A 25596-nucleotide genomic window follows, 5' to 3' on the forward strand; every position below is an offset into this window, starting at 1 on the left:
GTTCTAGTTCTCAGTCCACTCCAGTGTTTCTGTGGTCCACAGTCTCCTGACGGCCGCGCTGCTTTTCTTCTGGTTTGGTATACTCGTATATATATATTCATGTGTGGGGGTTCTCTGGGTCCAGTGTGGGGGTCATCTTTGTCCCCGCCTGCTGCTACGCCAGTGAGTAGATGGCGTTGACGGGGGAGGTGGCCTCGGAGCTCTCGTTGCCCTCCGTCTCGTCCTTGTCCTTCTTCACTGTGTACTGGCCGATGAAGGAGCCGTCTTCGTTGAACTGACCGTCGCCGCCCTCGCCGTAGTCCACCAGGCTGTCATCGCTCTCCTTCACGTTGCCGTCCAGTGAAGTCTGGCTGCCCTGCAGGGGCTTGTTGTCCTCGTCGCTGCTGCAGAGGGGGGGGAGGGAGGGAGGGACGGAGGGAAGGGCAGAGATTAAAGGTGTTTCACAGGAGGACAGTGTGACAAGAGTTTAGGGACCGACGGACATGGTTCAACGTTAAGGAAGAAATTATGTTGAGGTCATTGAATATGTTCTAAGGTGAAGTTCCATGGGGAACAGGGGAATAGATATTGGCATCGTATTGTCCCCTTTCCTGACCTGTAGGTGGTGCTAAGTACACATTTAATAAACCTTATCTTGTGACTGAGTCAAAACTTTTTTCAAAAAGAAACACTGAAAACTTTTAGTCTTGTTTCTGATTGTTCACTTATTGTACTCAGTGTGCGATACGTGTTACTGCCACCTACTGGGTCTATGCTATATGAGTAAATATTTCCTCCACAGGACGTCCTGATCACTGAAAGGAAAAAGAAGAGGAAATTCCTCCCGCAGCTGTTTGTGGTTCAGTTAATTAAACTGTTTCAATCACTTTCACCTGTTTGATGATAATGATGGACGATGGATAATCCCAGAAACTACTAACACATAATGAACCATGGAGTGATTATAGAGAATACCTTTAAAAAAAACAAAACAATAAAAATCTCTGACATCAAAGTCCTGACAAGGAAACCAACGATGCCGTTTTAACAAATACTACCCATTCTAGTTCTAGTTCTGGTTCTAGTTCTGGTTCTAGTTCTAGTTCTAGTTCTAGTTCTGGTTCTGGTTCTAGTTCTGGTTCTGGTTCTAGTTCTGGTTCTGGTTCTAGTTCTAGTTCTCAGTCCACTCCAGTGTTTCTGTGGTCCACAGTCTCCTGACGGCCGCGCTGCTTTTCTTCTGGTTTGGTATACTCGTATATATATATTCATGTGTGGGGGTTCTCTGGGTCCAGTGTGGGGGTCATCTTTGTCCCCGCCTGCTGCTACGCCAGTGAGTAGATGGCGTTGACGGGGGAGGTGGCCTCGGAGCTCTCGTTGCCCTCCGTCTCGTCCTTGTCCTTCTTCACTGTGTACTGGCCGATGAAGGAGCCGTCTTCGTTGAACTGACCGTCGCCGCCCTCGCCGTAGTCCACCAGGCTGTCATCGCTCTCCTTCACGTTGCCGTCCAGTGAAGTCTGGCTGCCCTGCAGGGGCTTGTTGTCCTCGTCGCTGCTGCAGAGGGGGGGGAGGGAGGGAGGGACGGAGGGAAGGGCAGAGATTAAAGGTGTTTCACAGGAGGACAGTGTGACAAGAGTTTAGGGACCGACGGACATGGTTCAACGTTAAGGAAGAAATTATGTTGAGGTCATTGAATATGTTCTAAGGTGAAGTTCCATGGGGAACAGGGGAATAGATATTGGCATCGTATTGTCCCCTTTCCTGACCTGTAGGTGGTGCTAAGTACACATTTAATAAACCTTATCTTGTGACTGAGTCAAAACTTTTTTCAAAAAGAAACACTGAAAACTTTTAGTCTTGTTTCTGATTGTTCACTTATTGTACTCAGTGTGCGATACGTGTTACTGCCACCTACTGGGTCTATGCTATATGAGTAAATATTTCCTCCACAGGACGTCCTGATCACTGAAAGGAAAAAGAAGAGGAAATTCCTCCCGCAGCTGTTTGTGGTTCAGTTAATTAAACTGTTTCAATCACTTTCACCTGTTTGATGATAATGATGGACGATGGATAATCCCAGAAACTACTAACACATAATGAACCATGGAGTGATTATAGAGAATACCTTTAAAAAAAACAAAACAATAAAAATCTCTGACATCAAAGTCCTGACAAGGAAACCAACGATGCCGTTTTAACAAATACTACCCAGTCACTGCAGTTAGTGGTATAACAGGAAACACTGTTATATTTTTCATACACATGCTGTGTCACAGTGGTCATGCTCTGACATATGGTCTAATCAACTCCAGGAGGTCTGGGTTATGGAGCTACTGGATTTCAGTTCAGATCAGGACCAGGGGTTGAACCTCAATCTGAATCCCATGCACAGAGAGAAAGAGTTGATTAAAGCGTGTTTGTTTTTTCTCCCAGTCACAGCAAATGCAGTTAAAGATGCAGCAAAAAGAGCATGTCCTTCATCTAGAGCTAAAGATTCAAACATTTTATCTTCAGACACGATAAAAGGTAAGAACTATTCTTACTTCATGCTACATGCTATACTGTGTGTACTCTGTACACAGTGGTCACTGCACACACAGAGGTTAGTGTTTGTCAGCACTTCGCTGAGACACTTCTCCTTGGATACCCAGTCTGTACTATAATCTGAGTTTAATCCCAAAGGTTAAGGATGTAGAAAATGTCCACACAAGACCAAGGTCCAGAGAGCTAAGGTAGTTGTACATAAATCTATCCACACAGGTGTAGCTTTACCAGAACCTTCCTCTCCCTCTCACACACAGCCCTTCATATAGACAGAATACATTCTCTAGGCCCGTACTCTAGTGCATTTATGTCCAGTCTTAATCTAAACTCCAGAGTAAATCTTCAACCTCAAAATACAAAGTACAGTTGTAGCAGAAAACCCACTCCCAAACATACACTCGTACACACACCAGTTAAACACACACTAATACAGATAAGAGTTCAAAGTGATCCAACCAGAAGGTCCAACACAGTCTTCTCTTGTACATTTACAGACGTAACTTCTGAGGACTGGTCTGAAGTTTTTGACATTTTTTAGGACATTTGGGACAACCTTTAAATTTCAAACTGAAACATGTATTAATTAGGGTCTGTCAATTGATTTAAATATTTAATCAAATTATCCATTCTTAACCCAGGATTAATTACAAGTTGTTTCATCAGTGTACTGCACAACTCTGCCATAAAATATAATAGTAACATATCTTTAACACACACCCTCCCCTGTGTGAGGTCCATCAAAAAAAGAAAGAAGAACAACGATGGGAGATGGTGAACACCACACTCTGTGTTTGTATGTGGATTTGGATTTTTTTAAAATTATTTTTAGTGTAGAACTTCCCTCATCCTTCATCTGTACTGCAGCCTAAGAAATATAATTAACTTTAACCACAGCGACTCTGACACTGAACCAGATGTTTGGCTTTCTAATGTTTCTATAAACGTCACAGTCATCCATGGATCTGAATAATGGGATAGTGATGTTGAAGTAGTGCAGGCTGGAGAGCAGAGAAACAGCAGCAACAGTCGAACTGTTGAACAATAAACTCAGAACTTTTATATGCAGAGTTATACTTCTTATTTAACAATATTCACTACATCTTTTCTAAAGTATTTTAAAGTTAAAACCCTGAATCTGCAGCCACGTGGTGTTCATGTCAGACATGTTCCTCAGACGTCACAGCATCACTCGTCCCATTATTCAAATTCAAATATAGAGCAGGCCAAAGTCATGTCTAAAGCTGACACTGCAGGTCAAACAGCCAACAACACAGGCTGATTGTTCTGTTTGATCAGACACCACCTCCGACTGCCGACCCCGGTGCTCTGGAGGAACATCTGCTCCAGGTGACATGCTCAAGTTAGGAGAGACACGGTGCTGAGACCAAAGTACCTGTGTTCGTTTTCGTTCCTGCCGGGGACAGACGACCCATTTCAGCGTAGGGGAAAAAACAGGGACGGGATGTGAGGTTTAAGAGGAGACAGCAGCAGGAGGAGACAAAGAACCCAGGACAGAGGAGCTTCACATGTGCTGATAAACATGCATGGAACCTCACACAGACATGCACACACACACACAGACAGAGCTGCAGGGGAGGCGGAGGGGGGAGTCAGTGCATTAGCACCATTTTAAGGACTGGACTGAAGCGATGAGCTGCACTGTGGAGACCACCTGAATGTTAATGTCACACTGATTGTTGACAAACAAACAAAATGAAGCTGCCTCAGTCACAGCGAATCAGACATGAGTATTTGTCATGTGCTTTTATACCGCTCTGTCCCAAAAAGACAGTGATATTAAGCCTAGTGTGGATTTATACAAACGATGTACTCTGTATGTGCTGAGTAAAGACTTTAGGCTGGTGTATATATTTATAAATCCTGCAGAAATTTTCTATTTCAAGAATTTAACGGATGTAGAAAAAAAACCCAACGTTCATTCTGAAAAATTTTAAACGCAGGAGGAACGGCCATTTTGACTTGAAAGAAAACATTGGGGTCAGGGACCAAAAGTTGGGCCACGTGGTTCATCTGCTGTGTATCACAGTTGGACTTGTTCACTGGAGGACAGTGGGGATCCAGGTTCAGGTCCTGCCCATGTGCTGACACCTGAGTATTCATGTTATATTGTTGTTTTAAGGCCTTGTCGTTAGTGAGACATTAATTCAGTAAAGTGATTAAATGGCGGATGCCTCAAACCAGGTTAGATTTTAATCTCAGATTAAGACAGAATGTTAAATTCAACATATTTAGTCAAAGTGGACAAAACGTCTCAGTCCAGTGAAAAGAACGAGGGAATCAAACTCAGTGGATCCTGGAGGAGCAGAAAAAAGAAACAGACAACACTTTCATTTTCATGGTAACTATAACACTGTTATAATTAATATTACTGTACATACTGTACTATGAAGTGATGTAAAAACCCAGTCATGTCTAAAGCTGTTTGACTTCTGCAGAACCAATATCAGTGACAGCTCAGAGATCATGTTCTAGGTTTATTTCTGCTAACAGAGCTTTTCAGTTCATTCTCTTTGTTTGTTTATTTGGACACACTGGAGCGGTCGCTGCACTTTTTAGTGCAGCTGGAGGTCGTGTTAAAAATACTTACTGGTAGTCAAAGGATCCCTCTGGGTCTTTCTGGTCCACAGAGTCCAAAGGCAGATCCTTTTTGTCACGCACTGAAAACAGGAAGAAGAAAACATCACTAACAATTCCTGATAGAGAATCATACGGTTTACAGTTCATAGTACTATTTATTAGATTATTAGAAAAAGAAAAACGAAGTAAAAAAACATCAAACATAAGAGAGTTATGTTAGAGAGTCCTCTGCTGGTTGTGAGTAGAACTGCTTTAATGAGCACCTGTGACTAACTGTAGGTAATTCTCATTATTATAATATTAAATATATAATATTAATATAACCAGGAACTGTTCAGGGACATGTTGTGTGTAAAGTGAAGAGTTAGTCCCCGGAGCAGCAGAACTCCTCTGCTCTCACTCATGGCTGTATCATTAAAGCAGCAGAGTTCAGAAACACACATACAGATGAACAGAACTGGATCAGTACAGAACACTCCTTATATCCTCAGATTAGTCAGTTTAGGTTTCAATCCACTGAGCTCATCAGACTGTTGTTAGCTTTCAGATCATCCAGATTAGCATTAGCATTACTAATCAGAACCTACCCAGATATTTTGTGAAACCAGTCAGGAATCCTGCACCTAAACATTATAGAGACTGTAAAACATGAACACCCACTCTGATGTTGGTGGTCGTTATTTCAGAATCAGAGAAGGTAGAATATAGAACATAAACATAGAATCTAAGATATGTAAATGTAATACAAATAACTTCATAAAAATAAAAAAAACGCTACTTTTTTTACTGGGTGTTGTTGTCGTAACAACCCACCAGATGGGGCTGTTGATGTGTCTTACCTGGGTATTTTCCACCTCGACTCCTCTTGATGAAGCAGACAATGAGGAGGATGAGGATGATGAGAGCGATGGCACACATCAGGCCAATGAACCAGCCCTGGGTGGCGATGTCCACCTGGTCTATGTAGGCTGGAGACATGGAAGGACAAAGGGTGGGGCAGAGGGGTGTGCACATATTGAGTTAACGTGGTGTACAGTGAGTCTGATGGATCTGAGCATCACATGAGGTTCAACGGTCAAAGACAAAGCACTGCGAAGTACCACAGTGAACAAATACAAAATCTGAAAAGATGTAAAATTACTATCCAGCACATCAAAGAAAATCAAATCTCTCATGGAGAGAAATCGTAAAATCGAATTCATGACAAAAAACAATGTTTGTCTTCAGTGGTGATTATTACAACAACCATAAACAACAGGAGGAACAATGTCCAGTCATTTCCAAGGAGACCATGAGCCTCAGTGACTGGTCCCGGTCCCCGCCCTGTGGGGCTGTTCCCCTGCTTCCACCTGGCTGCTGCTTTATCTCACCTGTCTTAAAGGTGACATTTTTGCTGATGTTGTTGAGCTCATGGGAGTAAACCTTCAGATGGTACTTGGCACCAGCGATCAGATCCGCCACTCTAATCGGAGGCTGTTGTTTCACTGGGACAATTTTCACCGTCTTATCGCCTTGGAGACACAAGAAAGGGGCCAATCACACTCCAGGGGGTGTGGCCATGATTTAGCAACAATGCCTATGCTTGAAGCTCTCAGTGACAGCATTAAAGTATTTGAAAGAAGTGACAGCAGGTCAGTGATGGAAACTGAGACAGGTAACAGTGCAGGACCAAACCAGAGCACAGAGATGGTACCAGTTCAGTACTGGACCATGTTGGAGCTGAGGTCATGAATTAAATTGAATAAAACTACTTAACTGAATCTTAACTGATTTATTTAATTACATGTGTCAAAAACATTTTGATAAGATTATAGAAGTTTTGTTCATCAGAGCTGGTTAAAATAAAGTCTAGTTAGGAGTCAAGTTTAAAATTTGAAATGAGCCACTTAGATGATCCAAAATGTCCTTCAATCCAAAAAATAAATATTTTGTCTGCCTTTATGTGTGGTATTATAAAAAAAAATAGCTCAAAAATACATAAAACCAGTCCAAGTGCCATCAATACCAGGGACACATCTGGATCCGTGGTGTCTCTTCACTAAATACAGAAACTGCGTAGTTCCCTATGGTCCTACGGACCTGCAGATCTGCATCTAGTCTGGACCAGGAGGACCATGTTGGTCCACAGCAGGAGTCTGCGTTCTCCGATGTAACTCTAGGTACCAGCACTGTTAGTCTCAGTCGATCACAGGTTCACACAGCAGCAGGAACAGCCTGTGTCTTTCCAACAAAAAGACACGTTGGTCATGACATGGCCAAGCTATGAGCATGACTCTGTGGTGGCAGTGACAGAGAGGGCGACACCAGGTGGTGACATCATGCACCATGCTAACCAGTGATGACTGATATCCATGTCATCCAACTGGGATCATTCCAAAGCCATGCTCTGGGAAACACTGAGGGAAAAGTCCGGGCTCGGAGTGTAACATGACATACAGACTACGACCTGAGCTGAGCTCAGCTGCTGAGGTCACTGGGGTCACGCTGCTCTAAGAAAATACATGCAAAATGATAGGATGCAGGCAAAACTACACTGTGTTCCTCTGACTTTGAGTCCATTCTCTTCACACCTCCCTCAGTGATATATGCATACAACCATTATACAATTCTGTGTCTTTTCAAGTATCTTTAAGTATTTTTTAAAGTATTTCAAGCTTTCTAGATCATCAACACATCCTTTAGTCTCAGATTGACCTTCTGGAAATGTAGATGAAAAGTTGCAGGAACTTCAGTCAAATGAAATGTAGATTTTTGAACTTCACAGCAGCTTGTATTATAAAACACTTCCCAGTTACACAAATCTGCACCAGTCTGAACTGGCTGTGGGCAGTCACATCTGTCAGTGTGTGAGGAGAACACAGCTGTGAGCTGTCAGGGAGAGTGAACCCATGATTGAGCCAACTGTACATAGCTGTTCAAAACAGCCAACGAAAGAGAGAGAGAGAGAGAGAGAGAGAGAGAGAGAGAGAGAGAGAAAGAGGCTGGGACAAAGAAAGTAGAGTCAGAAGACAACAGGAAGTAGAAAGAATATTAGAACAAGGATTGTGAAGAGTGAGAGAGGGAGAGTTTAGGCGTGGGGAAGCTGGAGCTCAGAGGTGGAGTAGAGAATGGTTGAGCTCTAGCAGGAGCACCGGAGTCTATATATTATTGGCTCAGGTTCAGAGGTCAGAGGTCACACAATCACCACTAAAGAATATCTTTAAGAAAACTGCAGCTACTGTATCTCCAGAGCACATGATCAGATGTGTGTTTCCTTCAAACGCCAACATGTTCAGATGAGGATGCTGTTAAATATACAGTGGAGAAATGACGGGGTGGAAACGACAGCTGGTGTTAAAGGGTCTCAGCCACTCCTCTATCTTAACCCTAAAGCTTTCAAGTCTGACCTTGGAACACAGGAAAAGGATGGGAGTGGGAGGGGCCGATTCGATCAGTCTCACCCCCATTACCTCCTCCCACTATCATCCAGACACCATTAAAAATTCACACGGCCACTCAAGGGCAGGAAGAAAAATAAGTTCCTACTGGTCCCTGACCAGAGATCACTGACGGGTGATGTTGACTTTAAAGAAGGTGAGGACACATAGTCCAGAGGACAGAGGACGGGTCAACACCTGAGTGCAGGACTAAAGCCTGTGATGATGCAAGCAGTTAAAGAAACACAAGCAACGCAGAGATAAACAGCCAACAGACAGCAGAAGTCAAACAGCAGCCAATCAGAGCCGAGCAGAAAACTGAGAGCAGAAGAATATCAGTCTGATGATGATGATGAAAGTCAACATTTCCACACATTACAAAGTTTTAAAAAGAGAGACGGTGAGAGAGAGACAGAAAGAGAGGGGAAAAACTGCAGGAGAGAAATGCACAGACTAGAGCAGGATCTCACTTCATCAGGTCTGAAGAAACCAGGAACTGACATCTGGTTTCTTCAACACTAGCTACAACAACAGGTTATCTCTCACCTGACCTTCATAATGCGGACATTTATATATAAAAGACATGTTACCTACAGATGAAGAACCAGGAAGTGAGGGTCACCTGTCCACACCATGGTTTGGCTGAAGGCAGAGCACTGACCTCTGAACTTGTGTCACATGTGTGACTTAATAAGTGATTTAATAATCAATATTAATGACTGACTTTGGCTCCGTGTTTACTGTATAGTTGGGCACTAAGTAGCAGGAGTTCTAGCAGATGCAATAACACATTGATACTGTAGGGGTCAGGTAGGTCTGTACTAACTGACCATGAAATCATCAAAAAGAATGATTAAATGTCTTTAAATGACAGGTGATATTAATAACTTGGTCCCAGTTACTGGAACCAGCTCATTAGGAAAAGACCCCATCATATTGCTTTCTTTCTTTTTTTTTCTAACCCTGTGAGAACGTTTGGTTTTGGCAGATCTACATGGACTGGGTCTGGTTTCTTACTGTCCAGTGTGAACTCTAGCACAAACTCGCTGCTGCCGGCCGGGAAGTTGTGTTTCCAGGTGACGTTAGCGTAGTTACTGTTAGGCTCCACCGTCAGATTCCAGATCTCTCGCCCAGGGACAACTACACGCAGGAGGGGAGTCAGGGTACAGGGTCAGAGGGCAGAGGTAATGGGCAAAAGAGTCAGTGTTAGACTGATCAGTATACGGTGTTTTCACTGCAGGAGCTGAGAAGCTGGGGGTCCTACTGGAGATGTCAATGTCTACACATGAACACATTTACAGAAAGGTTAGTTCACTTCCTAAAAAAATATTTTAACCTATATGTTAACACATGAAAACTCAAACTAATGTGGACTTTGAGGTTCCTGGATTATCAGGGACCTTTAGCCATCAGATGAATGTGTCTTAACTGAGATGGTACTGCAGTAAAAACTACAATGATAAAAACAGTGCCCTGGAAACACCCAGCAGGACAATACCTTCTATGTTTACATGACTGTACAGCCTGCAGTCCAGATCTCTCTCTGTGTGTGTGGGGGGGGGTCTGGTTGTTTGTACTGATCATAACCAGTGGGCACATTTGTCTTCTGCCATGTTTACATGACTGTACAGCCTGTTTGTCAATGTGTGACATGCAGGACTATTAAATGCTCTTCCAGCAAATGACCATGAAAACTAAAAAAAAAGAGAAAAGAATCAGAGCTGTTGAAGAAGATCTTTGTGTCTTTCTTCAATGACAAGTTTCCATTAATGAGATTATATTAAAAAAATGACCATTGTTTTTGTAATTCTTTTTAACCTGTGTTACTAAATCACAGGTTTTTATTTTTTTATTGACTACTGTCTTATTTTTAGAAAGTGAACCAAATGTTCTGGACACGTGTTTTTTTTTGACATAGAACGACCCATCTTTTCATGGTCATGTTCTATCTACTCTGAGACTGTGGGGAGGAGCATTCCTCACTTCCTGACCAGAAGGAGAGTGGTCGGCTGCATTCCAATAATCTGAAGTAATTGTCCACTTTAGAAAGGCAGGACCAGAGCAGTTTATTGGAATGCAGCCTTGAAGTAGTTCCTCGTTTGGTCAGGTGGGTGAAGACAAGACCCTGACTCCTCAAGTTTCATACGAGTCTCTAAGAAACTAGACCAGAGCGGGACGACAGCATGTACCCAACACGTTTTGATCCGTGCGCCTGGTGGTGACCCGCACCGGGGCGGTGGTCGTTGTTGTTGCTGCTGTTGTTATTGTTGTTGCCTCAGTAGTTGTAGTGATGGTGGTTGTAGTAGTAGAAGAGGTTGTTGTTGGAGGAGCGGTACTAGTTGAGGTGCTTATGGTTGTTGGAGGGAGGGTAGTGGGAGGAACAGTAACGAGAGGGGGAGGTGTAGGAGTGAAGGGTGAGGCCAAGGAGGTGTCGGTAAGTTCAACTACAGGGGGAGGAGGTAGGAGAGAACATAGGGTTAGCAGGTCCACAGAATCATCCAACAACAGCATGAGTGTGTGTTCACCCACACACACACACACACACACACAAAGCTTTGAGTTAAAATTCATAAAGTTCTTCATCATACAGCCCTGCTGTGTGACGTCAACATCGGTCTACAAGTATCACTGTAGACCACTGTTGTCGTTACAGTCTCTTCCATAGCGTCGCATAAACACAGTCATGATCATGGTGTAAACGCTACTGCCACCTAGAGGACAGATGCTGGTATCGCACGCCCGTTCCTGTGGGGTTTTCTTCCCTTAGTGCAAAAAGGAATTATAACAAAAACTGGATTTCCACCTATATCAGTTACACTCAGTATATCTTTGCAGATATCAAAGATTAATCTCCTTTGAAAGACAATAAATGTATATCAGGAATGACACCGACATCCTGGTTGTAAAACATGGTTATTAAAAATTCCATCAAATTAATAAAACAGTCTATATTTCTTAGTGCCAAATAAATTGTAGGAAAAAGATTTATGCAATATAATATAATATATTATAGCATAGTATAGTAAAATATATAATGTGTTTTTAACCTTCAAAAGTATTTTATACATTGTAAAGGACAAAGACAAAAAAGTTTGTCATTGTCATTAATTTTTTTTATTAAGAAATATTGCTTTTACTGTCTTCATTCTTAAAACACATATTTAACCCTTTATTCCCATATTCAACTGTACCTTGACCTGCAGGTCTTCTCCAGTCATTAAAGTGTCTCACGACTGTTGTCCAACCCACATATATCTGTGCTCTTAAGACAAGCTCGTGTCCAGACCAGGTCAGACCACTTCACCTACCTGTACCTCTTGATGTTTACTGACCCAGTGATAAAGCAATGGATAAAGAGGGCGGAGTGACATGGTTTTGAACAGGCAGCAGGTGAACAGGCAGCCAAGTGTGTGTTCTTACTTCACACCAGTCATTCATCAACATGTGGCCAAAGCTCAGCATCCTCATGGAAGGATGTGCACCTTGTCTCACCACACACACAAACACACACAAGTCTAACTTGTGCTTCAAAGCTGATGCAGTGATGCTGAGCTGTGAGAGTGAACCATCAGGGACCGTCTCAAAAATGTCAGGTTAGTCAGGGAGCGTCTGCTGTGAACTCAGTAAAGGAAACAACCTGAAGCATTCACAGCCGTCTGTGACTCCAGCATGCTGCACTGGGTCAGAACACTCAACCCCTGAGTGAACACATGAGCAGACAAACAGCAGGATGGAAATAAGAAGAAAAGAAGAGGTGAAATGATGTGAAGAAATGAAAAGATGCAGAAGAAGAGATGAAGAAAACAAAAAAGAAAAAGCAGACTGTTGTCAGCAGCTCAGTCCCCACAGTAAAAACTCTGATTGATCTCAAATCGATCTACTCTGTTATGAAATCTAACCTGAGAAAATACATCCATAAACATAGAAATTAGAAAACAATTATTTTTAGTAGGTTCCTTAAAGCACATTTTGTTTACTTTTTTAATTTAGCACATAAAAATATTTTATAAATGTTTTCAGAGACTTCTTCACTCAGATGTCAAGAGTTCCATTGATAATTTTGACCCCAGTATATTGTGGACCTTTCTTGTTAACGTGTACTAGTAACAATAGCAATTATTCACCATCAAAGCCAGTAATGCTCAGAAAGTATGTGCTAAAAATATTGCTCAGTAAAAAGAATTGCATTTTCCCAAGAATTATAAGCTTTAATAAACCTATTGTGATCATACACTGCAATGTTTGCAATATTCTGATTCGATGTCAAATACTTATACATGCAGTGTTTTGTTAAGCAGCTGCATTTTTATTAGGCCTTTCAAAGATTAATATTCTTTTATATCTCTTTTTTTTTGGTATTTTCTGTCACTTTTAGTTCTGGATGCCACTGCACTGTTCTGTTGTAAAACAAAAAAAAGTTGTTTTTTTAATTAATCAGTGTGTCTTTATTCAATAATACGTGTTCATTCTACAGCTACATCACAACAGATAAGCTTAAATCTGTCAGTGACTAAATCAGAGGATATTTATCGCCCCCGTCTTTACCAGTCATTACTAATAACAGATGACGTTTCTTACTACTGAATCTCCCAGCTGTGGGATGAATCAAGTCTAATCTTATCTTAAAATAATGCTTCATGAGCTGCAGGGGGCACTCTATCTACATTTACTCCAACATGAGAAAAGAGCTCGGACACGGACTGCACTGCTGTCAAATGTTTAGATGAAGAAACGCTAACAAACAGAGGATGGAGGGAAGGGAACAGGCAGAGATGAGTGTTTCTCCTTTACCTAGATCTGTAGTATCAATAAAGTTTTCTGCCAAAAACAAAGTAAAGGGAGAAGAAGAGAAAAAGGGGGAGAGAGGAGTGAGAGACAGAGAGAAACACCAGAGAGGATGATCACCTTTATGTACAGCAGCAGGTTTGTGGTGTTACATCAGTGTGTGAGTGTGTGTGTGTGAGTGAGTGAGAGACACTAGTGAACACCTGTGATCAACCACCAGTATTTCAGAACTCAACGTCATGTTTGGACACATACAGTGTACACACACTCACCTTCATTGGCAAAGTGGGGTGACTCCACAGCGTACACCTCCCCCGCTCCCACCTGAGTGAGTGCAGACAGGAAGAACTTGTAGCGAGTGGATCGGTCCGGGAGGCGGAGGGTGAAGTCGGTGGCATTGGGAAAAAATGTCTCCAGGTGTGGACGACCCACCCTGGAACCATTGACTATGACACACACACACACAGCAAGTTGTTATGCTGTACATTTAATCAACAATATTACCTGCTTTCCCTGCCCTTTAAACTAATCATTATTCTTATTATCACCATCATTACTTCTATTATTATTATTAGGAGTAGTAGTGATCAAAGTAGTAATAGTAGAAGTATTATCACACATGTTGTATACAGTATGTCACTGTACTGTAGAATGACAATAGAGGAAATTCACTGAACTTGATACTATTTTCTATAAATACTTAAAGATGTAACAATACTTCAAAATATCACATTTTAAAAAAGGTAATCTGTATAACAATAAACCCTTTCAGTAAATAAATATAAATGCAGAGACATCAGACAAACTTGACCAATCTGCTGCAGCTCACCTGTCAGATACTTGAGCTGGTATCCAATCAGAATTCCATTAGGTTCCAGAGGTTTGTCCCACTCCAGGTAGAGAGTGTCCAAATTCCTACGGTTGATTCTGAAGAATCTTGGAGTGTCAGGGACTGTATCCACACACACACACACACATACACAGTTTTGTGGGTTTGTAATGTATAAGCTGAACAAATGTGGTCCCACAACACTGTATTTTGTTAGCATGTTGCATCAATTAGGACATTAACACTGTCCATTTTGAAGTTTTAAAAAATGAAGCCATATAGCATATTACTAATCTGATTTCTTCCATGCACTGCAGTGGTAACCTCATTCATCCACTGTTAATACAAAGAGTACAATCCAGCAGGAGTTTGAAGCTACATTTTTTAAATTTAAATCTTATTTCGTTCATGATTAGTGGATCAAACATCCATGTTTGTTTATTGTGCTTTATAATCAATGGCACCAAAAGAATTTTCCATTCTAATGATCAGTTAAACTTTAGCAGATCATCTGTTACTACACCTGCCGTCCACAATATTGTATCATATATAGAGTTGACAAATTTAAAAACCCCTGAAGACTGTGATGGTCTGGACCAGGAGAGCAGCCGAGGTCCTCACCTCCCTCCTTGGTGTTTAACTCCACTGTGTTGCTAGGCGGACTCTCAAAGCGATTGTTGGCCACCACCATGAACATTTTGTATTTGGAGTACGGCACCAGATCTGTCAGGACGGCGGACGGCTCAGACGTGGTGCTGTAGAAGCCTCTGGTCTTCTTCTCCTTATCGACCACCAAACCTGGAACCATGCTGGACTCACGCCAGTAGTACAACTGTGAGGAGAACAGAAGAAGAGAGCACACTCATCAACATTAGAAGATTCCGGAGTGGAGCGAGGGAAGAGAGTTCCATCACAGTCTTAGTCTCACTCTCACCCTGTACTCTTTGAACTCCCCCAGCACAGAGTCAGGGTCCACAGACTTCCAGTGGATGTTGACCTTGGTGCTCTCGACCTTTGACACCCTCAGGTCAGTAGGAGCGTCGGTGGGCTCTGAACACATTTAAAACATAAACTTTACCTTGAACTGTTTTTTTGATCTCTGAAAGTACTTAATGTGTCTGGAATATACAGAGTCCTGGAGGTGACGTGGAGGAAAAACATTACTTCCTGTAGGTTGCTAGAAGTCACATTTTAAATTCGAAACTACACTCCAAGATAAGAGAAACAGAAATGAAAGATGTTCTAAGAAATGATAAAGAATGTGATTTAAGGCTGCAGAAAAATGTAAGACAAGAAAATGTTAAAGAAAATATTATCAGTTTGGTAAACAACAAAAAAGATGAGTATTAATAAATAATAGTTCCTTATGGTATTGTTAATGATCCTTTATTTTAACTGAATTCCTTTAAATATATTTTCTTTAATGTAATTGTTTTTTTCCCTCCGTGTTCCCTTCAGGCCTCCACAGGAGCGTTTTTTTAAGGATGATTTAACGCCTGACTCGACTCACTGTCTTCTCCAGAGTAACCAATCACCAGGTTGGACTCTGGTCCTGGTCCAAACTCATTCCTGGCCCTGATTTTGACCTCATAAGGCACGTAGGTGTTTGTGGGGTGAACCACATGTTTGGTACCCTCTGTGGTCACATTATTCCATTCCTCTCCTGTGTCCTTCCGCCTCCACCACACATCATATTGCAGGTCTGGACCGTTTCTCTCCAGATCAAGGAGTGGCTAAAACACACACATAAACAGAAGCTTGTGTAAACGTAAAGACACACTGACTGGAAAGGCGATGTTGAAGTGAATACACACTCAAGTAAAAAGATATGAAAATAAATACATTTAAAAATAAATATTCATTTAAAGCTACAGCAAAATCCACTTAGTTACTTAGTAAAGTTTTAAAGAATTCCTGTTGACAGTAATCACAAAAGATGACACATGTACCAGTTTCAAATACAGCCAGTAGGTGGCAGTAATGCAACTTAAAAGTTTTTCAAGTAAAATCCAAAAACAAGGGCTAGCTTGGTGTAACCTTGGTGAAACACTACACATATAAATACGTATATATTTTTTAAAGGCCAATATTGTACAAAGTAAAACAGAGCCATGTGAAGTAGACCTTTCTCTTTATAACATCTAAAAAACAACAAAACCTTCAATTATGAATGAATATATTAGCATTATTACTGTTCTTTTGTCTTACCTCCCAGGTGATCTCCATGTTGTCCTTCATGGAGCCCCACCCTCGCAGATCTTTGGGAATAGCATCTGGGGCTTTTTTGATAAAAGGAGAACATGTGTATATATATGTAAATGAATCTGTTTTTTATAGCTGCATACTTACTGCCACCACCTGGTCAACAACACTGTACATACAGTATATTTATCACAGTTCACACGTGTGTGTGTGTGTGTGTTCTTTCTCTCACCAGCTCCACTGGTCCTGTACCGTGGTGAAGGTCTGCTGGGTTGACTCTGACCCACTGAGTTGATGGCAATGACTCTGAACTGGTAGTTCACAAACGGGGCCAGTTGCAGGATGACAGAGTTCAGGTCCCCGGGGTAGGTGGACAGATTCTGCCACCTACCTGGTTCCCAACGATCCTCCTCAAACTGGACCAGGAACTCTGCCCGCAGAGGATTTAACTGTTGTTGATCCATTGATTTACAGATTATATTTCATAAAAAACTGCCTAAATAATTCCAGTATTGTGTGGTCAACACTGAGCATGTAGCGCCCCTTCCTGGTCTGTACACAAGGTGGAGCTAAGTATACACTTGGTGTTGTTCCATTAATATCACACACATTGTTTCATAAAAAATGAATCCTGTAAATTGGGTCAGAACATTTTCACCAGGAAACAAGAAAAGCATATACACTGGTTTGTGTGTGTGTGTGTGTGTGTGTACACTGACCTTTGATGGAGCTCCTGTGGTCGTTTCCAGGAATCCAGGTGAGACGAACACTGCGAGCTAAAAGATCTGACAGATCCAGATCCATGGGAGGGTCTGGACGGTCTGTGGAGACACAATCGGAGGAGTAAGTGTACAACACACACACACACACACACACACACACACTCAGATCCTGTAAAGAACATCCGTCAGTTTCATGCCAGATTAACTCCATAACGAAACATCATTAACAAACAGCACAAACATCCTCGTATTAAATACAACTATAGAAACTGAGACAATAAATAGAAAAATCATCATTGATTTTGTTATTCAACAAAAAATACTAGGAAGTAAAAGACAAAGACAGTTTCAGCAGAGCTGTGTGTTACCTGCAGGCAAGGCACTAGAGACTGAGGGGTTGAGGGAGGCTTCCTCTGTGAGGCAGGGGCATGAAGCAGGAAGTGAAGGTGTAAAGGTGAAAGTTAGTCTTAAACAGTTAACAGCAGAGCAGTCTTTACATGTTATTGATCAGACACTGTATTAGAGCTGGTTCAGTTCAACTCAGATGAGCTCAGTCAAGCAGAGATTGGAAGTACACAGATGTTGACAGTGACTGAGTCAAAAATACTAAATGTTAGTATTTTATTATACTATGATGTATTGTTTCTGTATTACTCATTTGAACTGAAACACAGCTGCTCTGCACCAGGGTGTAGTTTGTACCTAACACAGTCAGACGGGCGGAGGCCGAGTCCTGGTCTATCTCAGATTTAGCAGTGCACGTGTACGTTCCCTCATCACCCTCATGCACGTTGGTGATGGTCAGAGACTCGTCGTCCTTCTTCAACCTGGAGACAAAGAGAGAGATGTGTACAGACTGTAGGGGGGGCTAGATGAACTATATTTATCAGTGAAACCTGAAAAATAATAAAGTCACTTGGAGTTTGGTAGATAAATATGAAGCACTAGAACTATGATAACAATTCTCCTCTCCTCTCCTGCCTTATCTGCCCTCCCCTCCGTTTTCTCCTTACGTCTACTCTCATCTCCCCTCATATCTTCCCTTTCCTTCTTTTCCTCTTTTCCCCTCACCTCCATCCCAGATGGAGAACCTTGTCGTCCTTGGTCCAGGTCACAGTGACAGGCAGACTGGGATCAGACTTGACTTTACAGTTGAACAGTACCGTGGATCCTCTGACGGCCGACTCGTGTTCTGGAGCTCTGACGATACGAGTTGGCTCTGAAGAGGAGATGGTTGGTGAGAATGGACGTAAACACCCAAAGATAGAATATGACGTTAAAGTTGAAGGAATATTGGTAAGAATGACCAGACGAAAGGTCAAAAGGTCACATGGTAACAGGGTAACTTAGATCTGAATCTCACTCTGTGGTTTTTATTGAAGATATTTAAAGATCTACTGAGAGAGAGGCAGTGACAGGATGCCTGACCTTTGACCTCCAGGCGGACCTGGTTCTCAGCTGTCCCCAGAATGTTGCTTGCCACGCAGGTGTAGGTGCCCTCGTCCTCCACCCGGGCCCTTTTTATCTCCAGAGTTCCGTTGATATAAACCCGGTACTGGCCCCCGTCCAGGCCACTGCCCTGTCCGTTTTTAAACCTGAAAATTCAACCTTAGTATCAGACATGACAACAGCATAGGCACTAATGCAGTATTTTGTATAAAAATACAAGAAATGTTCACCAGCGCAGCTCTGGCAGAGGGGAACCAAAGAAGGGACAGTCCAGGAAGGTCCTGTTGTTCTCAATGACTTTGATCAGCTGGTTTTTAGGACCCAACATCCGTGGAGGCAGGTCTACAGGAGACAAACAGTGGAATACACCTTTACACCTGTAGGTTTCTGACAGTGATGACCTGAAACACAGAGGCCTCCCCCACGTGTCTCACCTAAAACACTGACAAATGCATTGGCCAACAGGTAACCATGCTGGTTGGAGGCGTTGCACTGATAAACAGCACTGCTCCCCATCTGCACCGAGCGGAAGATGATGGTGTCACCCAAAACCTGTCTGCTGGGGTTGGGAGGAGAACCTGGAGTCAGGAGGAGGAGGTGGGGTGGGAGAAGGAGAAGGACAAGATCACTAGAAAGTCACTGAAACCTCAGTGGAATAATCGACACCTGTATCTACTGCCATGTGATGGAAATAAAAGTTGAAAATGTTTTTGTCTCTTGTCAATCATCAGAGAGAGAGAGAGAGAGAGAGAGAGAGACCGAGAGAGAGAGAGAGGATGAGAGATCATTCTGGACCCCATCAGGCCAGACCAGATGCTACACCTACTTTCTATTAGTTGACCGTTGACCAACCACTGGATGGTGGGTTTGGGGTTCCCGTTTGCTCGACACACCAGGCGTCCATTCTCATCTGGAGCCAGCACCAGGTCAGTAGGTTTGTCCAGCCAGTAGGGGGCAGCTGTGAACAAGATGACGATGAAGTCACAAAAGTTGACAGACCATAGAATTGTAAAACATAACCACACTATAGAAATATCTTAAATATATGGAAGTGCTTTCTAACTGTCTTCATACTTGTTTACCTTTGACTTGAACTGGTGAAAAATAGAGTTTACTTCAAGCCTATGGTATCAGAAGGTCAGGGGTTCAATTTCTGTTTATTTCTGCTTAATATGACGGTGTTCCAAGTCAAACCTTTTCCAAATCTTTCCAGGCCACCACAGTAGGAAACATAGGTCACAGCGGGCTTTCAAAATTATAAATTAAAAATAATAAAACTGCACGTTAACCAAATCTAACAACGCCACTACTAACAATGTTGACTCCTCACCTTTGACCTCGACGAAGATGGTGTGTCGTATGCTGCCTAAACGGTTGTTAGCCATGCACACGTACGACCCAGCGTCCTCCTCTGACACGCTGACAATCTTCAGGGTCTTGTTGAAGTTCTCAAACTTCACCTTCCGTCCTGGCAGATCTCCACCTTTCTTAAACCACTTGATGGTGGGTGTGGGTCTGTGACAAAGGAGGTGGGAGGGGTTTGTCTTTGTTCACAACAAAATGATCCTTCATAACAATGACAACCGTATAAAGAGCGTGAGCTCACAGTCCTGCAGCGATGCACTCCAGCAGCAGTTTTTCGTCTCTCAGCACCATCTTGGAGCTCTCGGTTCCTGACGGTGAGAGGAAGGTGGGTGTGGTCTCTGCTACTTTGCGGCCTGAGGACACAGAGTAATGAGGAGTTCACGACAACATCAGAAATCTGCTCCTCAATCATCTCCCTGGTTTCCTTCAAGCAGCTTCACGTCTGCTTTGTGTGCACTGACAAACAAGTTTAACAAAATGATTCTCCTCATTTCCTCTGGACTGTCTTCTATCTCCCCCGGGCGATGGCTGTCTCTGTCCTCTCACAGGAAGCCATTAGAGACTCAGCAGAGAAAACAACAACATTGATCTGACTAATGTTTGGCCAAAGGAGCAGAGAAGACGACGAGTTCTTGTTGTTTTGTTTGATCAGCTGAACATCAGACGGAGACAGGTCACAGACCGGACTACTTTAATTAAAGAAGCACAAAAATGTTTCAATTTTGTTATGCTTCACTGGACCAATCAGAGAGGGAAGTGTGACGTTTCTAAGTTCACACATTCACCTGGTCTAACTAATTTTAAAGTACATCAATCACAGCAACACTGAGGATAAGAACACATACAAAATCAACCATCATTTTTATACACTTTCATTTTGCATGATTTAAACACCAATCTAATCCCAAAACAAATCTTGTTCACACCATAAACACCAAATCCAGTTTTGGAAAAGCTGCAGCCTGCTGGGAAGTGAGTGGGATTAAAATTAGCATTTTCTGTGTGTGGGATTAGAGCATCTGTTAGTGGGTAGTTTCTCCAGTGACGAGTGCAGACAGACATCAGTGTGTGAGAGGATCAGTTATGATCAGAGGCAACATGAAGCACGGTGGATCAGTGGTTAATAACAGGGGGTCGGAGGGACAGAATCTGGAGACACAGTCATTTACTGTGGGAGTGTTTCAGCTGTGACAACCGTCCTCATCACGTTAACTTACACACACATACATGTGCATGAACGCTAAGGAAACTGCTGGAAAACCTGATTTCCATTTATATATATATGAGTATGAATGGTCACAGCAGGAGTCCAGACTAAATATTCATCATGTGACCTAATTCCTCTCAGTGCTGCAGCCTCCATGGTGTCATCAGTCCTGCTGATCTTCAAACCCACATGCCTGTTCTGTCACAGGGACTTTGTTCTCCCTCAGGGACTCATCAAGTCATCCAACCTCTCCTACGCTGCCAGCTGATGGGATCAAATCCCTGCAGCTATTGGTTCATTGAAAAGCTGCCATTTATAATAAATACACAGACACATAATCTTATCTCTTTACAATAAACTTGAACCGAGGCTAATTTGTGTGTTAATGACCTCATAAACATTCATGAGGTGGAATGATGTCATAGGGAAAAGACACTGAGCCGGTTTTACACACTAAAAAATATGACCTTCTCAAATGCAATTTATAATACGAACCACTTTAGGGTTGCTCTAGAACATTTTATTCTTATCAGGTCTTAGAAATGCCACGTCTAGGCTGGACAACTATCACTGCAGTGAGAATGTTAAATCAGTCTGTCGTCAGTGAAGGTTTCAGCTCCACCCAGTGTTCAGTTAGTGGTTTTAGTCAGGTGACTGTAGGAGCTGTCCTGACAGGAAGTGACTCACCACCATAGGGGTCAGAGGCATTGTAAGATGTCTCATTATATGGTGTGTCTGAAAAAAGGAAGAGGTAAACACAGTGTGATCATCAGTCCTCACATAGAGGGCGTGTGATGGCGAACACAGATGTTATGTCATTATATTACCTCTAGGTGGAGATGTGAGCTACCATCCCACAAACTGTAGCTACAGAAGTTTAACAGTTGAACCCACTGCCAAATCTGCAGTTTGTTCGGTGTGTGTGAGGGTGTGTGTGTGTGCATATGTGGTGTACTCACTGGTCTGAACTTTGAGTGTGAACGGGTTTTTCTGCTGGATGGTGTGTGTGAAGAGGAAGCGGGCGTTGCAGCTGTAGTCTGTGTGGGCATCCTGAGCCATGACGTTGGAGAAGTAGAGGTCGCCGTTCACCCCCATGGACACTCTCTTATCCTGAGGGATTGGAGTCATTCCTGCGGAGAGCAGAAGAAGAAGAAGAAGAAGAAGTCGTGTCATGAAACCTCAGCTGTGATTCTGCTGCTGCGTCATCCTGGCCTCACTGTAGTGTTATATCAACACTGTCACACACACTCACACATACAGTCAATCACAATTTATCCGCACAGACTGACAGCAGCTGTACGGTTGTCAACACGGCCTGAGGACCAGTGAGAAGCAGTGTTACAGAGACTAGAGTGTGACATCATGATCGAACACAGTGGTTCTCAAACTATGGTGTGCATGACATATGGCATATATTCCTAAATAGAAGATGGAATCAGGGGACAAATATTACTATAAATAAATAGAGTATTTATAATCTCAGCTGCTGAAAGTCACAGGATTATTGACTCTGTTGTTTGCTGCTGATCACGGAATTTTGTTTCTGAGCTAAGGAGCACATTCATTTTTAAACAGTAAGTCATTTGAATAAAATGCATTAATATGTGTGTGTGTGTGTGTGTGCGTGTGTGTAACTGTTGCTCACCGCTGTTCATCCAGAAAGTGAATGGAGGAGGAAGACCTGGTGGGGGGTTGCAGGTTAGAACCAGTGGGGAACCTTCAGTCACCAACACTGGCTCCAGAACCTCCTTGGGCCACAGAGGAGCCTCTGGAGGATGGGGAAGAGGGGGGGGAGAGGGGTCAAACCATGAACTGTTCTCCAGTCCATCATACAGTCATTCTTACACAGATTCACACTCCTATTCACACCTATGGTTAGTTAGAGTGAACCTTGTTACATGTTCCTATAAATGTCACAATGACATACTGACACCGTGTTCCTGGGACGGTACTAAAGCCAACACTGTGACACATCTGTTGTTCTTACTGGAGACTCGCAGCAGGATTTTGTTGGACAGAGCGATTCCCAAATCATTTTCGGCGAAACACTGGTACTCTCCTTCGTAGTCCTCAGGTCGCCCTCCGCTGCGGAAACCGATCTCCAGTGTTCCTGAGCGTTTCCTCATAGTCACCCGCGGGTCTTTCCCGATGTTGAAAAACTTGCCGTTCCTTCGCCATGTAAACCTAAACACACACCAGAGAACATGAAGCTGTTGTAATGTTGTTGCTTATGGGTGCGTATAGGGAGAAGAAGAACTTAGTCTTTAGTTTTCATGCGTCAACAGAATGTCTCTGTGTTTAAGAGGAGACGACAGAGCAAAGATGGAACTCTCTGTTTAACACTACAGCTTAGACTGGATCAATTTTCCCCTATGACTGTTTTTAATTCTGTTCTTTAATTCTAAAGCAGTAAAGTCAACTGAATTCTCTGAATTCGGGCTTGTACCAAGTCTAGACAGAGAGACTGAAACATGTCTGTTTAACATGTCACACTTTACCATCTTCAGGGTTAAACCTGCTCTAATCCTGCTGCTGTTTCCAGATCAGTGCCAAACTCTGACAAAACCAGTGGTTCTTCTCCAGCACCGACTGTGAACCAGTGGAAGATGCTGGCCGTCACGTTAAAGAGAGATATATTTGATGTTGTAGTATTTGAGGAGCAATGTGACACTAAGAAGTTAACAATGGATCCCTATGTGTGTGTGTGTGTGTCAGTGAGAGCCTGATTGTGTGTGAATAAGTGAACAATCCCTTTTGCTGAATGTTTCATGAGCATGAATAGTCATCTGAGTGCATTAGTGGAGCACAATGAACGTTCTGGGGAAGGGAGAGCCTGTGTGTGTGTGTGTGTGTAATGTGCTTACGTTGGCACTGGGTTACCCTTGGCCTCACACTCGATGATGATGTTATCTCTGGGGTCGACAATGTAGTCCTTCACCGACTGTTTGACTATGGTGGGGGGTTGCTTCACTGCAGGAGGGGGTGTAGAGAGAGAAGGGGTCACACAGGGGAGGTTGTGTGAATATAATGAACACACACACACAGGCTGAGGCTGAGCGCAATACATGTAGTTTAGTGACTCAAGTACAGCCTCGCAGTGACAGTCGTAAAGTCACACAGATCAGGTTAATGCTGACTATGCTATACCTTCACTTAACAAGTGGACGTTCTTCTGGTTTAAAGGGACAGCTCACATTTTTCATCCCATTTACTATCGGTGGTCCAAACAGACATTGGTGGTAAAAAGAAACCTTTTCTGTTCTGTAGATAAAGCTCTATGAGCTAATGTCATGCTCAGCTAACATAGCTGTGCATTATACTGATCCTGACGGTGCCATGGCAACCATAGGACCACTACGAGTGTGTGCATGGCTATGACAAAAGAGTGGCTCTGAGGAGAAGCTCTTCATCAGATCAGCTTTTGACTTTGTCTGAGGATAAACGACCCCAGAATAAATGGAAATAAACCATGACATTTAGGACCATAATGATCTTTTACTCAAAGCATTAGAAAAAATTATGAGCCAGATTGTTCCATACCAGAGAACAGGCATGACATTTTTAAGAAAAAAAAACAAAAAACAAAATTCAATATTATGGTTTATGGCAAGAAACCCCCCCCCCCCACAATAAATACAAGCTATAAAAATGCAATGACTTGTCAGATACGTTGTGTTCAGTGTTCGAGGTAAATACAGTTATTAATGTTGTTTAAATGAACAAATAAGACAGTGTTAAAAAGACAGACTTACAGTCCTGTTGGATCTTTGCTGTTAGTCCGAGGTAAAACACAAGGAACAAAAACAGAAGCAATTAGTAATTATTAAAAAGTAATTAATGCTGTCAATTATCTTTCAGACATTTACATACATCACATCAGATATATATACAGGTTCAGTTAAAACTCACACGCTTTATCATATTGTATTAATGTGAGGTGAACATATGTCTGTGTTAGCCATGAGTTAGACTCATGTTCTGCAGAAATAAGAGATAAAATAATAAAAAATGATGACTCACCTGTAGATAAATCCAAAAGATGAAACAAGAAGGAAGAGAGAAAAACAAACAAGTCAGTCGTACAAACAAACTGCTCCTCCTCTGACACAATTACTAATGTGAACCTGACAAAGTCAGTTCTGAAGAACACGTCCAGTTCAGGGACAGAGCTGAGACACAACATACACACACACCATTGTCAGGTAAGACCTTCAAGGCTATTACCCAGTTAATACTAGTTAGTACTCTGTAGTTGACTTCATGTAGTTGCTATTCAGTTAGTGCTGTGCTAAACTAGGACAACAGGAATAACTGTTTGAATGTAATTATGTGGAAACACGTGTGTGTGTGTGTGTGTGTGTAAATAATCCATCAGTAAAGGTCAACAGGTCAGTTTGCTGTGAAGCAGGTCAGAAACTGAGGTGATTTCTTTTTAGGTCTCTGTCCACTGGGTTTAAGTATCAGCTGAGGATCATGGAGCAAAGGCTTTGATCACCCTGAGAC

The 25596-nt window shown here is 42.5% G+C and overlaps 1 protein-coding gene across 13 annotated transcripts in view; it reads right to left on the reverse strand.

Moving 5' to 3' along the window:
* Window positions 1-1107: 1107 nt before the first annotated feature.
* nfasca (neurofascin homolog (chicken) a) overlaps window positions 1108-25596 on the reverse strand; it is a 57126-nt gene continuing 32637 nt past the window's right edge. For 2 of the 13 annotated variants that reach the window (XM_017036595.2, XM_025059873.1), the window contains 30 exons: window positions 24846-24863; window positions 23958-24063; window positions 23081-23277; window positions 22739-22861; window positions 22053-22223; window positions 21781-21828; window positions 20128-20239; window positions 19852-20036; window positions 19348-19479; window positions 18956-19099; window positions 18752-18863; window positions 18501-18667; window positions 18144-18291; window positions 17775-17899; window positions 17441-17485; window positions 17070-17171; window positions 16583-16780; window positions 16357-16427; window positions 15659-15881; window positions 15083-15198; window positions 14770-14980; window positions 14149-14271; window positions 13592-13765; window positions 13326-13352; window positions 10724-10978; window positions 9552-9674; window positions 6489-6629; window positions 5958-6086; window positions 5129-5198; window positions 1108-1530 (listed from right to left, as the gene is read on the reverse strand). In XM_017036595.2, the coding sequence (XP_016892084.1) occupies window positions 1302-1530; window positions 5129-5198; window positions 5958-6086; window positions 6489-6629; window positions 9552-9674; window positions 10724-10978; window positions 13326-13352; window positions 13592-13765; window positions 14149-14271; window positions 14770-14980; window positions 15083-15198; window positions 15659-15881; window positions 16357-16427; window positions 16583-16780; window positions 17070-17171; window positions 17441-17485; window positions 17775-17899; window positions 18144-18291; window positions 18501-18667; window positions 18752-18863; window positions 18956-19099; window positions 19348-19479; window positions 19852-20036; window positions 20128-20239; window positions 21781-21828; window positions 22053-22223; window positions 22739-22861; window positions 23081-23277; window positions 23958-24063; window positions 24846-24863 (4025 nt within the window). In that variant the 3' untranslated portion in view covers window positions 1108-1301. Of the gene's footprint in view, window positions 1531-3913; window positions 4835-5124; window positions 5199-5957; window positions 6087-6488; window positions 6630-9551; window positions 9675-10723; window positions 10979-13325; window positions 13353-13591; window positions 13766-14148; window positions 14272-14769; window positions 14981-15082; window positions 15199-15658; window positions 15882-16356; window positions 16428-16582; window positions 16781-17069; window positions 17172-17440; window positions 17486-17774; window positions 17900-18143; window positions 18292-18500; window positions 18668-18751; window positions 18864-18955; window positions 19100-19347; window positions 19480-19851; window positions 20037-20127; window positions 20240-21780; window positions 21829-22052; window positions 22224-22738; window positions 22862-23080; window positions 23278-23957; window positions 24064-24845; window positions 24864-25596 lie in introns of those variants that run through there. The other 11 variants (XR_003051040.1, XM_025059875.1, XM_025059876.1 and 8 more) reach the window with 11 other exon arrangements.

The sequence above is a fragment of the Cynoglossus semilaevis genome, chromosome 11 (genome assembly GCF_000523025.1).
Source record: "Cynoglossus semilaevis isolate Cse_v1.0 chromosome 11, Cse_v1.0, whole genome shotgun sequence".
NCBI classification, from domain to species: Eukaryota; Metazoa; Chordata; class Actinopteri; order Pleuronectiformes; family Cynoglossidae; genus Cynoglossus; species Cynoglossus semilaevis.